The sequence below is a fragment of the Pan troglodytes genome, chromosome 20 (assembly GCF_028858775.2).
Source record: "Pan troglodytes isolate AG18354 chromosome 20, NHGRI_mPanTro3-v2.0_pri, whole genome shotgun sequence".
NCBI lineage: Eukaryota > Metazoa > Chordata > Mammalia > Primates > Hominidae > Pan > Pan troglodytes.
In genome coordinates, this window is record NC_072418.2 from 15,293,010 (window position 1) to 15,305,996 (window position 12,987).

Consider the following 12,987-nt stretch of genomic DNA (forward strand, 5'->3'; position numbering starts at 1 on the left):
CATGGTCAAACCCTGTCTCTACTAAAAATACAAAAATTACCTGGGCGTGGTGGCACGCGCCTGTAATCCCAGCTACTCAGGAGGCTGAGGCAGGAGAATCGCTTGAACCTGGGAGGTGGAGGTTGCAATGAGCCAAGATCGCGCCACTGCACTCCAGCCTGGTGGCAGAGCGAGACTCTGTCTCAAAAAACAAAAACAACAATTAAAAAAAATAGCTATTGCAACAGAAGCTACTCAGGTTTTTAAGAAAAAGTGTGGTTTAGACACTTAGAAATGTCTTTGGGAAAAAAAATTGTTAAGTGCACTGTAAAAGCATCACATTATCTAGCCTCATAATAATTCTCCCCTTTTTTTTTGGAGGCAGAGTTTCTCTCTTGTTGCCCAGGCTGGAGTGCAGTGGCGTGATCTCCGCTCACCGCAACCTCCGCCTCCCGGGTTCAAGTGATTCTCCTGCCTCAGCCTCCCGAGTAGCTGGGATTACAGGCATGAGCCACCACGCCCAGCTAATTTTGTATTTTTAGTAGACACGGGGTTTCTCCATGTTGGTCAGGCTGGTCTCGAACTCCCAACCTTAGGTTGGGATCTGCCCGCCTCGGCCTCCCAAAGTGCTGGGATTACAGGCCTGAGCCACCATGCCCGTCAATAATTCTCCCTTTTTAAAACCCAGGATTCTGCCGGGCGCGGTGGCTCATGCCTGTAATCCCAGCACTTTGGGAGGCCGAGGCAGGCAGATCATGAGGTCAGGAGTTCGAGACCAGCCTGGCCAACACAGTGAAACCCCATCTCTACTAAAAATACAAAAATTAGCTAGGCATGGTGGTGCGCACCTGTAGTCCCAGCTACTAGGGAGGCTGAGGCAGGAAAATCGCTTGAACCTGGGAGGCAGAGGTTGCAGTGAGCCGAGACTGCATCACTGCACTCCAGCCTGGGCAACAGAGCGAGACTCCATCTCAAAAAAAAAAAAAAAATTAGCCGGGTGTGGTGGCGGGGTGCCTGTGATCCCAGCTATTCTGGAGGCTAAGGCAGGAGAATCGCTTGAACCTGGGCAGTGACCCAAGATCACGCCACTGCACTTCAGCCTGGGCAACAGAGCAAGACTCTGTCTCAAAAAAAAAAAAAAAAGAAAGAAAGAAAGAAAGAAAAGAAAAAAAAAGAGACATAAAGAAAGTTATAAAAATAAATAAGTATTTTTGGTTAAAAAAAGCATAAAGAAAAGATATTTTATATAAAAAAGGATCTTCTATGATAGATTCTTGTCCTAAAGAAAAATGACTGGTTGTTTAAAAAGAGGGATGTTTAGGACAAGTCAGAAAGTCAAGGCATATCATAGAGTGTAAGTCATGAAAGAATTTATGAAAGGGAACTTATGCAAGAAATGTTGTAGAATTTAAAGGTGTTTAGGCCTCCTGAATGCTTCATAAAATGCCATTATGACTCTTAACTGTACAACTGCCTGCTTTACAGCTAGGGAAGGCCTGGGACACATGAAGTTAGATGCTAGAATGAGTCAGACCTTATCTGCACTTCTGTCTAGGTCCTAGGCTCCCCACCTGGTCCATAATTAAAATCACTTACCAGGTTTTTCACCAAAAGTAAAAGTTGCTAAGAATCAGTATTGTAACATGTAATTGAGACTACCGGAAAAAACAGTTTTACATGCAAGGTGTGTAAGGAAAGTAGAGTATACTTTTGGTAAAAAGATTATAAGAAGGCATGGGAGTGAGGATTTTTTTTGCCTAAATTAAAAGGTTAATGGATTAAATTAGATAAAATAAAGCTGAAAGTTTAAGCAAGTTGTGGAAGGTTGATTGTAAAAGAAATTCTGTGTGTAAACATATTGGCTAAAGTTAAAGGGGGTATTATCCAGTTTTTCTGTAAATTGAATATTAAAATAAAAGCACAACGGGTTTCTCTTAGAACACTAACCTGCTCTTTAACAAAAATTGTAAAGGGTAATAAAAAATCTATAAAAATTGCCAAACATTGGCGTAAATATGTCTATAAAATTGGGTAAATATGTCTATAAGGTTTTATTAAGAATTGGGTTTAGGCCAGGCGCCGTGGCTCACGCCTGTAATCCCAGCACTTTGGGAGGCCGAGGCGGGCGGATCACGAGGTTAGGAGATCGAGACCATCCTGGCTAACATGGTGAAACCCCGTCTCTACTAAAAAAAAAACACAAAAAATTAGCCAGGCATGGTGGCGGGCACCTGTAGTCCCAGCTACTCGGGAGGCTGAGGCAGGAGAATGGTGTGAACCCAGGAGGTGGAAGTTGCAGTGAGCCGAGATGTGCCACTGCACTCCAGCCTGAGCGAAAGAGCGAGACTCTGTCTCAAAAAAAAAAAAGAAAAGAAAAGAATTGGGTTTAACAGTAATAGTATACTAATGTAAATGTGAAATTTGGCTTATTTGGTACAAAAATCATAGAGGAAGCAATGTCAAATATAAAATGGAGTATGGCTTTCTTTGGACTATATCTGTATATATATGTTATTGGTATGTGTTCCAAAATGATGGAAAACTCTTGTAATTCTGATATATCTTAGTGTATGTTATCAGTAATAATTATAATTATTATGTTAAATTATTGTGTGCCACAGAGTAACAGATTTCCTTGTCAATTGTGTCTTTAGCTATGGCTACCCTAAAACTTTGTCATCCATAAACAATTGTTGTCTTATCTTGTCTTGGTCCTCTTTAGAAGGTGGTTTTATAATCAGCTATAAAGCTCTAACAGGTGCTCTTGAATGCAAGTTTTAGATAACTTTGGAGATTGTGACATCAGAATAGAGAAAAAATGTTCAGGACTCTTGTCCTAGCACTTTGGGAAGCCAAGGTGGGTGGATCACTTGAGCCCAGGAGTTCCAGACCAGCCTGGCCAACATGACACAACCTGTCTCTCCAAAAAATACAAAAATTAGCCAGGTGTGGTGGTGCACGCCTGTAGCCCCAGCTACTTGGGAGGCTGAGGTGGGAGGATCCTTTGAGCCTGGAAGGCAGAGACTGCAGTGAGCTGAGGCTCACAGCTTTCCAGTCAGGGAGACAGGGTGAGACCCTGTCTCAAAAAAAAAAGAAAAAAAAAAGGCCAGGCGCGTTGGCTTACGCCTGTAATCCTAGCACTTTCGGAGGCCGAGGCGGGCAGATCACGAGGTCAGGAGATCGAGACCATCCTGGCTAACACGGTGAAACTCCGTCTCTACTAAAAATACAAAAAATTAGCCAGGCGTGGTGGCGGGCACCTGTAGTCCCAGCTACTCGGGAGGCTGAGGCAGGAGAATGGTGTGAACCTGGGAGGCGGAGGTTGCAATAAGCCGATATCGTGCCATTGCACTCTAGCCTGGGTGACAGAGCAAGACTCCGTCTAAAAAAAAAAAAAAACAAAAACAAAGAATTGGGGTCTCACTCTGTCACCCAGGCTAGACTAGAGTGGTACAATCATAGCTCACTGCAGCCAAAACTCCCAGGCTCCAGCAATCCTCCTCCCTCAGCCATCAAGCAGCTGGGACTACAGGTGTATGCCACAAACCTGGCTAATTTTTTTAATAAGATATGAGGTTGCACTATATTGCCCAGGCTGGTCTTGAACTCCAGGACTCAGATGATCATGCCACTGTGCTCGGCCCAATTTTATTATTTTTTTGTATGTCTATCCAACTGTCACAACACCAATTTATGAAAATAATATTCTAGGCCAGGTGCGGTGGCATAGGCCTGTAATCCCAGCACTTTGGGAGGCCAAGGCGGGCGGATCACGAGGTCAGGAGATCGAGACCATCCTGGCTAACACGGTGAAACCCAGTCTCTACTAAAAATACAAAAAAAATTAGCCGGGCTTGGTGGCAGGTGCCTGTAGTCCCAGCTACTCAGGAGGCTGAGGCAGGAGAATGGCGTGAACCCGGGAGGCGGAGCTTGCAGTGAGCTGAGATCTCACCACTGCACTCCAGCCTGGGCGAGAGAGCAAGACTCCGACTCAACAAAAAAAAAAGAAAAAAGTAAAAAAAGAAAATAATATTATTTCCCGATTCCTGGCACCGTTTTTGAAACTCAGTTGAATATATATATATACACACACATATATATATATATACATATATATATATACACACATATATATATATACACATATATATATATATACACATATATATATATACACACACACACACACACACACACACATACACATATATATGGGCCTATTTCTGGAATTTCAATTTCATGCCATTGATCTCTATGTCTGAATTGCCTCATGTATTTGACATGAAAATTTTGTGGCTACTGGAGACTGGGTGACATAAATTGTATATCAGAAAACCTTTGGCTGGCGTGGTAGCTCCTGCCTGTAATCCCAGCACTGCGGGAGGCCGAGGCAGGAGGATTACCTGAGGTCAGGAATTTGAGACCAGCCTGGCCAACAGGGTGAAACCCCATCTCTACCAAAAAAATAAAAATAATTAGTTGGGCATGGTGGCAGGCACCTGTAGTCCCAACTATGTAGGAAGCTGAGGCAGGAGAATCACTTAAACCCAGGAGACAAAGGTTGCAGCGAGCCGAGATGATGCCACTGGACTCCAACCTGGGCAATAGAGCAAGACTCTGTCTCAAAAAAAGAAAACCACTGAGGTCTTCCTAGAGGGTAATGGTCATCTACACAGTGCAGCCCATCATGTATATTTCTTTTTTTTTTTTTTTTTTTTTTGTCGAGACAAGGTTTCACTATGGTTATGCAGGCTAGAGTACAGTGGTGTGATCTCGGCTTACTGCAGCCTTGACCTCCCAGGCTCAGATGATTCTCTCACCTCAGCCTCCCGAGAAGCTGGGCCTACAGGTGCACACCACCATGCCCGGCTAGTTTTTTGTATTTTTAGTAGAGACAAGGTTTCGCCATGTTGGCCAGGCTGGTCTCGAACTCCTGGGCTCATGCAATCCACCTGCCTCAGCCTCCCAGAGTGCTGGGATTACAGGTGTGAGCCACCACACCTGGCCCCATCATGGGTTTTTCTTATGTGCAGAGTACTTATTCAAATCCACAGTGATTTCCCAGTTGACACACAGACAAGAACTATGGATTCTTAGAGAATATCCAAGTTATAATTGAGTCAAACTGCAGAGAGAGGGTATCATTTTGAGTACCACCCCCCAGTTTGGTGGAAAAGAAAGTTGTGATATTGTGAAATATATAATTTGGGTTTTGTCCAGGGTTCCTGGCTCACAGTTGCTAAAAACCTTGTAATTTCCTAAGCGACTAGAGCAATTGGAGTATCCTTTGTTAAAATATTTGGGCTGCCTGTAATCCCACCATGTTGGGAGGCTGAGGCAGGCAGGATGCTTGAGCCCAGGAGTTCAAGACCAGCCTGGGCAACACAGTGAGATCCTATCTCTACAAAAAATACAAAAATTGGCCAGGCATAGGGGTGTGTGCCAACAGTCTCAGCTACTTGAGAGGTTGAGGTGGGAGGGTCACCTGAGCTCAGGGAAGTCAAGGCTGCAGTGAGCTGTGATGACACCACTGCACTCCAGCCTAGGTGACAGAGTAAGACTCTGTCTCAAAAAACAAACAACAAAAAAAAGGCTGGGCGCTGGGGCTCACATCTGTAATCCCAGTACTTTGGGAGGCCAAGGTAGGTGGATGCTTGAGCTCAGATGTTTGAGACCAGTCTGGGCAACATGGCGAAAACCCATCTCTACTAAAAATACAAAAAAATAGCCAGATGTGGTGGCGTGCACCTGTAGTCCCAGCTACTCAGGAGGCTGTGGTGGGATCATTGCTTGAACCCGGGGGTGGAGGCTGCATTGAGCCAAGATTGTGCCACTGTCACTGGGTGACAGAGTGAAGGAGACCCTATCCCAAAAAAAAAAAAAAAAAAAATGGCCTTTTGTATTCAGTTCTTAAAATAGCTCTAGAAGAGTTCCAGAGTGACAGGTGGAAGAAATGTCTTTAGTTATTCATAACCATCCCCTTTCCGCCACAGCTAAGTTTATGTTAATGGGGTGATTTTTGGAAAGCTCCTACAAACCACAGGATGTGAGGCTAGTTGCCAGGGGAACCAACCATGTGACTGGAGCTTTGAAACTTTTCAGCTCTGTCCCCACCTCCAGGGAGGGAAGAGAAAACTGAAGGTTGAGTTGATCACCCATAGTGAATGATGTGATTAATCATGTCACCATAATAAAGCCACCATAAAAACCCAAAAACACGGCTCAGAGAGGCTTCTGGTTGGTAAATAAGAACATAACCATGTGCCTGGAGGTATCTCTTCATCTGGCTGTTCATTCGTATCATTTAAAATATCCTTTGTAGGGCCAGGTGCGGTGGCTCACGCCTGTAATCCCAGCACTTGGGAGGCTGAGGCAGGTGGATCACTTGAGGTCAGGAGTTCAAGACCAGCCTGACCAACATGATGAAACCCCATCTCTACTTAAAATACAAAAATTAGGCCAGGTGCAGTGGCTCACACCTATAATCCCAGCACTTTGGGAGGACAAGGTGGGCGGATCATGAGGTCAGGAGTTCGAGACCAGCCTGGCCAGCATGGTGAAACCCTGCCTCTACTAAAAACATAGACACACAGAAAAAAAATTAGCTGGGCATGGTGGCATGGGCCGGTAATCCAGCTACTTGAGAGACTGAGGTAGGAGAATCACTTGACCCTGGTGGGCAGAGGCTGCAGTGAGCCGAGATTGTGCCACTGCACTCCAGCCTGGGCAAAAGAGTGAGACTCTATCTCAAAAAAAAAAAAAATTAGCCAGGCGTGGTGGTGGGCGCCTGTAATCCCAGCTACTTGGGAAGCTGAGGCAGGAGAATTGCTTGAACCTGGGAGGCAGAGGTTGCAGTGAGCTGAGATCGTGCCATTGCACTCCAGCCTGGGCGACAAGAGCAAAACTCCGTCTCAAAAAAAAATAATAATAATAATAAATAAAATAAAATATCCTTTGTAGGCTGGGTGTAGTGGTTCACACCTGTAATGCCAGCACTTTGGGAGGCCAAGGCAGATGGATCCCTTGAGGTCAGGAGTTCGAGACCACAGCCTGGCCAACATGGTGAAACCCCTTCTCTACTAAAAATACAAAAATAGCTGGGCGTGGTGGAGCATGCCTGTCATTCCAGCTACTCGGGAGGCTGAAACACGAGAATCATTTGAACCCTGGAGATGGAGGTTGCAGTGAGCCAAGATCGTGCTGCTACACTCCAGCCTGGCAACAGAGTGAGACCCTGTCTCAAAATAAAGAGTAAACAAATAAATAAATAATAAAATATCCTTTGTAAGACTAGGCACAGTGACTCACTCCTATAATCTCAGTGCTTTGAGAGGAGCGAGGTGGGAGGATCTCTTGAGACCTGGAGGTTGAGACTAGCCTGGACAACAGAGCGAGACCCTAACTTTACAAAAAATAAATAATTAGTTGAGTGTGGTGGCACATGCCTATATTCCTAGCTACTTGCGGGGCTGATGAGGGAGGATCGCTTGATCCCAAGAGTTGAAGGCTGCAATGAGCTATGATCCTGCCACTGCACTCCAGCCTGGGAGACAGAGTGAAACCCTGCTCTATTAAAAAAAAAAAAACCCTTTGTAATAAATGGGTGAATGTAAGTAAAGTGTTTCTGTGAGTTCTGTAGGCTACTACAGCAAATTAATCAAACCCAAAGAGTGGGTCATGAAAACCCTGATTTACAGCTTGTTGGTCAGAAGCATAGGTCACATCCTGGGACTTACAACTGACATTTGCAGTGAGGGGCATTCTTGTGAGCCGTTAGCTTTTGGTATTGGACTCCGTCTCCAGGTGGATACTGTCACAATTAAATTGAATTATATAGCACACTCAGCTGGTGTCTGCTTGAGAAGTGGTTATTGGTGGACCAGAAGTGAAGTATTCTGTTAAATATTTTGTTAATGGTTTTCCTATCCCTTTAAGAAAAGTGTATTTGAGACCCTCGAATAGGATTTTTTTTTAATTTAATTTTTTTTTTTTTTGAGACAGAGTTTTGCTCTTGTTGCCCAGGCTGGCGTGCAATGATCTTGGCTCACCGCAACCTCCACCTCCCGGGTTCAAGCAATTATCCTGCCTCAGCCTCCCAAGTAGCTGGGATTACAGGCATGTGCCACCACGTCCCGCTAATTTTGTATTTTTAGTAGAAACGGGGTTTCTCCATGTTGGTCAGGCTGGTCTCAAACTCCCGACCTCAGGTAATCCACCCACCTCGGCCTCCCAAAGTGCAGGGATTACAGGCATGAGCCACCGCGCCTGGCCTAAAATAGGATTTTTTTTTTTTTTTTCATTTTAGAGACAGAGACTCACTCTATTGCCCAAGCTGGAGTGCAGTGGCACAATCATAGGTCATGGTAGCCTCCAACTCTTGGACTCAAGGGATCTCTGCTACGGGACTACAGGCACATGCCATCACCCTGGGTAATTCTTTTTTTTTTTTTTTTTTTTTTTTTTTTTTGAGACAGGGTCTGTATCTGTTGCCCAGGCTAGAGTGCAGTGGCATGATCTCAGCTCACTGCAACCTCTGCCTCCTGAGTTTAAGCAATTCTTCTGCCTCAGCCTGCTGAGTAGCTGGGACTACAGGTGTGCACCACCATGCCCCGCTAATTTTTTGTATTTTAGTAGAGATGGGGTTTCGCCATGTTGGCCAGGCTGGTCTTGAACTCCTGACCTCAAGTGATCTACCCACCTCGGCCTCCCAAAGTACTAGATTACAGGTGTGAGCCACTGCACCTGGCCAATTTTTTTTATTTTTATAGAGACAGGATTTCACTCTGTTGCCCAGGCTTTGATGTCCTTTTATAAAAGGAATCACTGGAAGATTTTTATTTTAATGATCAGCAAAGGCCTAAAAGTCCATGACCATTCACAAGTATCATTTCCATATGGTAGATTTCCAGCACATGTTAGGAAAGAAAAAAAATGAACAGCTTTGTGTTTTACTAAAGAACAAATAAAAATCCCATTTTTATTCAGTATTTCAATAATTTATGTTTGCACATCACTGTGGTAACTAATGTGATTTCATAATCATTAGCATTTCATTTGATTAGCCCCACCCAATCATACCTCCCATCTTGCAAATGAAAAAAGTTAAGTATGGAGAGCACAAAGTCTTGTCTAAACTCATATGGCTCATAAGTAATAATGAAATTGGCCGGGTGCGGTAGCTCATGCCTACAATCCCAACACTGGGAGGCTGATGTGGGAGGATCACTTGAGTCCAGGAGTTCAAGATCAGCCTGGGCAACATAGCAGGACCCTGTCTCTAAAATTTAAAAAATTTAAATTTTTTTTTTTTTTTTTGAGATGGAGTCTCACTCTGTCACCCAGGCTAGAGTGCAGTGGCATGATCTCGGCTCACTGCAACCTCCACCTTCTGGGTTCAAGCAATTCTTCTGCCTCAGCCTCCCAAATAGCTGGGATTACAGGTGTGCACAACCACACCTGGCTAAAAAAAGAATTTTTTTTAAATTAGCCAAGCATGGTGGCGCACACCTAGTCCTAGTTCCAGCTACTAGTCCCAGCTATCCCAGCTACTAGGGAGCCTGTGAAGTTGAGTCTACAGTGAGCTGTGATCTTGCCACTGCACTCCAGCCTGGGTGACAGAACATAATAGTAATAGTAATACAATATAATAACAATAATAATAATGGAACTTCTCAGTATTAAAGTCCAAATGTGTGCCACCACATATACTGAGCACTGTCAAAAACTGAAAACTCAGGCCAGGCATAGTGACCCACACCTGTAATCCCTGCACTTTGGGAGGTTGAGGCAGGAGAATTGCTTGAAGCCAGGAGCTTGAGACCAGCCTGGGCAACACAGCAAGATCCCTGTCTGAAAAAAAAAAAAAAAAAAAGGAACAAACAAGAACAGCATAGAATCTGCAGACAGAGAAGCAGCAGCAAATCAGTGGAGGCCAGGATTGATATCTTCCCCATTTCAGGTTTTGGTAGACAGGAAGGACAGTGACCCAGACAGTGAAAAATACCAGCATGCTGAACTTAAGGATTGGCTTATTGAAAATGTCAGGCAAGTTCCTGGCCAGAAAAGCCACATTGAAGCTCCCATGAGCCAAGGAACCCAGGATTCACAGAACAGTCAATAACCAAATCGTGGTTTTATGTGAAGATGACATATTCAGGCTCAGATTATGTATCCACATGCATGAAGGCTGTAGTCATTCCCCATGAAATTCCTCCCACTTCAGCATCCCAAAGTGTTGGGATTACAGAGTCACTTAGATCAGGGAACTGATAGCAATGACAAAATTAGGTACCCCTGACACTAACCCGTGCCTTATCCGTCTCTTGCATGGTTACCTTGAAGGTCAGAACTGCAGTGATCGTTTTGTCCAAACTATGCAAACGAGTAAACATAACTCCAAATGTGTGGTTTTTGTGTTTTTTTGAGACAGGGTCTGGCTCTGTTGCCCAGGCTAGAGTGCAGTGGCACCATCACAGGTCACCGCAGCCTCAGGTTGAAGCCATCCTCCCGTCTCAGCCTCCCGAGGACCTGGGACTATGCCACCATGCCCAGCTAATTTTTTATCTTTATTTATTTATTTATTTATTTATTTTTGAGACAGAGTTTCACTCTGTTGCCCAGGCTGGAGTACAGTGGCGCGATCTCAGCTCACTGCAACCTCCTCCTCCCAGATTCAAGTGATTCTCATGCCTCAGCCACCCAAGTAGCTGAGATTACAGGTGTGCCTCCCACCATGCCCAGCTAACTTAAAAAATATTTTTAATAGAGATGAGGTTTCAGCATGTTGGCCAGGTTGGAAACCAACTCCTGGCCTCAAGTGATCCACCCACCTTGCCTCCCGAAGTGCTGAGATTACAGGCATGAGCTACTACACCCAGCCATTTTTTTTATTTTTTGTAGAGACAGAGTCTCACTACATTGCCCACACTGGTCTCAAACTCCTGAACTCAAGCAATCCTCCTACCTCAGTCTCCCAAAGTGCCAGGATTACAGGCATGAGCCACTGCACCCAGCCCAAATGTGATATTCCAAAGGATGCAGGTGGCTGTGTTGGGATGGCCAATGAAGGTAAGGGACAATGGAAGTACAGGGTGAGAGCAATGAACAGGACATACCTGAGAGCCTGGTTATTGGCCTTGACTATGGGAGTGCCTTCACAAAGACCCCAAAGACCCCCCCCCACAAAGAGGTCATAGAAGGACAGACCCAAATGGTCATTATAAACAAGGAAGGTAGCCACGCTGACAGGTAGCGATCTCACTTACAGTTTGAGTCTTGATGCTTTGTCCATGGTGTTCACTGTTCTGCATCTAATTAGAAACAAGAGGATGCATTTTGTGAGTTTCAGCAATTTAGAACTAAACATGACCTTTGACAGCCTTGGAAGCATTGTTCCCCCTGCATCTACCTGTACACACAGAGCTACAAGAAGGGTGGATCATGGGAGTTTTCAAGATTACACTGTCTCCTCTATAATGGGAAAAATGAAATATGTTTCTACTTTAAAAAAAAAAATTTTGAGACAGTCTCTCTCTCTCCCAGGCTGGAATGCAGTGGCACAATCTTGGCTCACTGTAACCTCAAACTCTTAGCCTTGAGATCCTTCTGCCTCAGCCTCCGAAGAAGCTAGGACTACAGGTGAACACCATGCCCAGCTAATTTTTAAAAAATTTTTGAGAAATGGGGTCTCGCTATGTTGCCCAGGCTGGTTTTGGGCTCTTGGTCTTTCCAAGTTCTGTAGGGACACTTTAGAAAACTTATTTGAGATAAATTTCCTTCCACTTTACAGCAACACGGATGGAACTGGAGGCCATTATCCTAAGTGCAATGACGCAAAAACAGAAAGTCAAAAACTGCATCTTCTTACATATAAGTGGGAGCTAAACAGTGGGTAAACATGGACATACAGAATGGAATAATAGACATTGGAGATGCCAATAGGTTGGAGAGAGGGGGGGATGAGGGATGAAATATTACCTATTGGGTACAATATACACTCTTTGGGTGATGGGTGCACTAAAAGCCAGACTTCGCCACTATGAAATATATCCACGTAACACAAGTGCATTTGTAACCATAAATCTACAAAAATAAAAATAAAAATGAAAAGCAATAAAAACATGCTTAAACTAAAAACAAACAAACAAAAAAACAACGAAAACAAACCATTTCCTTCCAGAGTAAAACGCAGTTTACTGAGCACGTCTCATAGATCGTGATTGGTCTGAAGAGTACCTGTGCCCAGGTTAGGGTTGCAATTTACCACCCGAGCCAAGTGCTCGGGTGTCCTACGGATTGTTTTTTCTTTCTTTCCTTTTTTTTTTTTTTCTTGGGATGGGTTCTGGCCATGTTGCCCAGACTGAACTCAAACTCCTGGAGTCAAGCGATCCACCCGCCTCAGCCCACCCACCCCCCGACCTCCCCCACCGCCCCCACCACGCAGTAGCTGGGACTACAGGTGTGTGCCACCAAGCCCTGCCTTGGGGTTCCTTTTCTAAAGTGCCAAATGTGTGGAGGTGGGGAAAAGAAAGGTGGACGCCTCAACGCTGTTATGGTCAAAGATTAAAATGCAACCACACTTTTTATTACACATGATGGGGTAACCGTCTGTTTATAAACAAGGGTCACTATTCCACGAGAGGCCTTACAACATTATGCCAAGCCCCTGGTACCTGGAGGACATCAGACCCTCCTGTTCCTGTGCGGCCTTGACTAGACGACCACTTGCTCTGGACTTGCTCCTCGAGGGGTCGCTCCATCTGGAAACTGAGACTGGAATTCCTGCGCATCCCTGTCCCCGCATCCAGAAACACTGCAGGAAGACTTCCGTGTCCGACCCGAGATCCGGAACAATTTCTGCTTCAACACAATTGTCCACGGAGGGCACCAGTTCCGTCCCACCGGCGGAAGCGAGGTCTGCCTAGCTACTAGACCTGCTGCCTAGCTGTCATTCGGACAAAAGGGGGCGGGGCTGTATAATTGTCCAATCAGGGGCGGCGCCGGAAAGGA

The 12,987-nt window shown here is 44.9% G+C and overlaps 1 protein-coding gene and 1 pseudogene across 3 annotated transcripts in view; both read right to left on the minus strand.

Annotated features, from left to right (window-relative positions):
• Positions 1-12,900, minus strand: part of ZNF490 (zinc finger protein 490) — a 34,899-nt gene extending 21,999 nt beyond the window's left edge. The window contains exons 1-3 of one of the 3 annotated variants that reach the window (XM_009434782.4): positions 12,651-12,900; positions 11,956-12,060; positions 11,244-11,288 (exon numbers count right to left, since the gene is read on the minus strand). In XM_009434782.4, the coding sequence (XP_009433057.1) occupies positions 11,244-11,288 (45 nt within the window). In that variant the 5' untranslated portion in view covers positions 11,956-12,060; positions 12,651-12,900. The remainder of the gene's footprint in view (positions 1-11,243; positions 11,289-11,955; positions 12,061-12,650) is intronic. The other 2 variants (XM_001169078.6, XM_016935175.3) reach the window with 2 other exon arrangements.
• Positions 9,839-10,179, minus strand: VN2R113P (vomeronasal 2 receptor 113 pseudogene; annotated as a pseudogene).
• Positions 12,901-12,987: the final 87 nt, after the last annotated feature.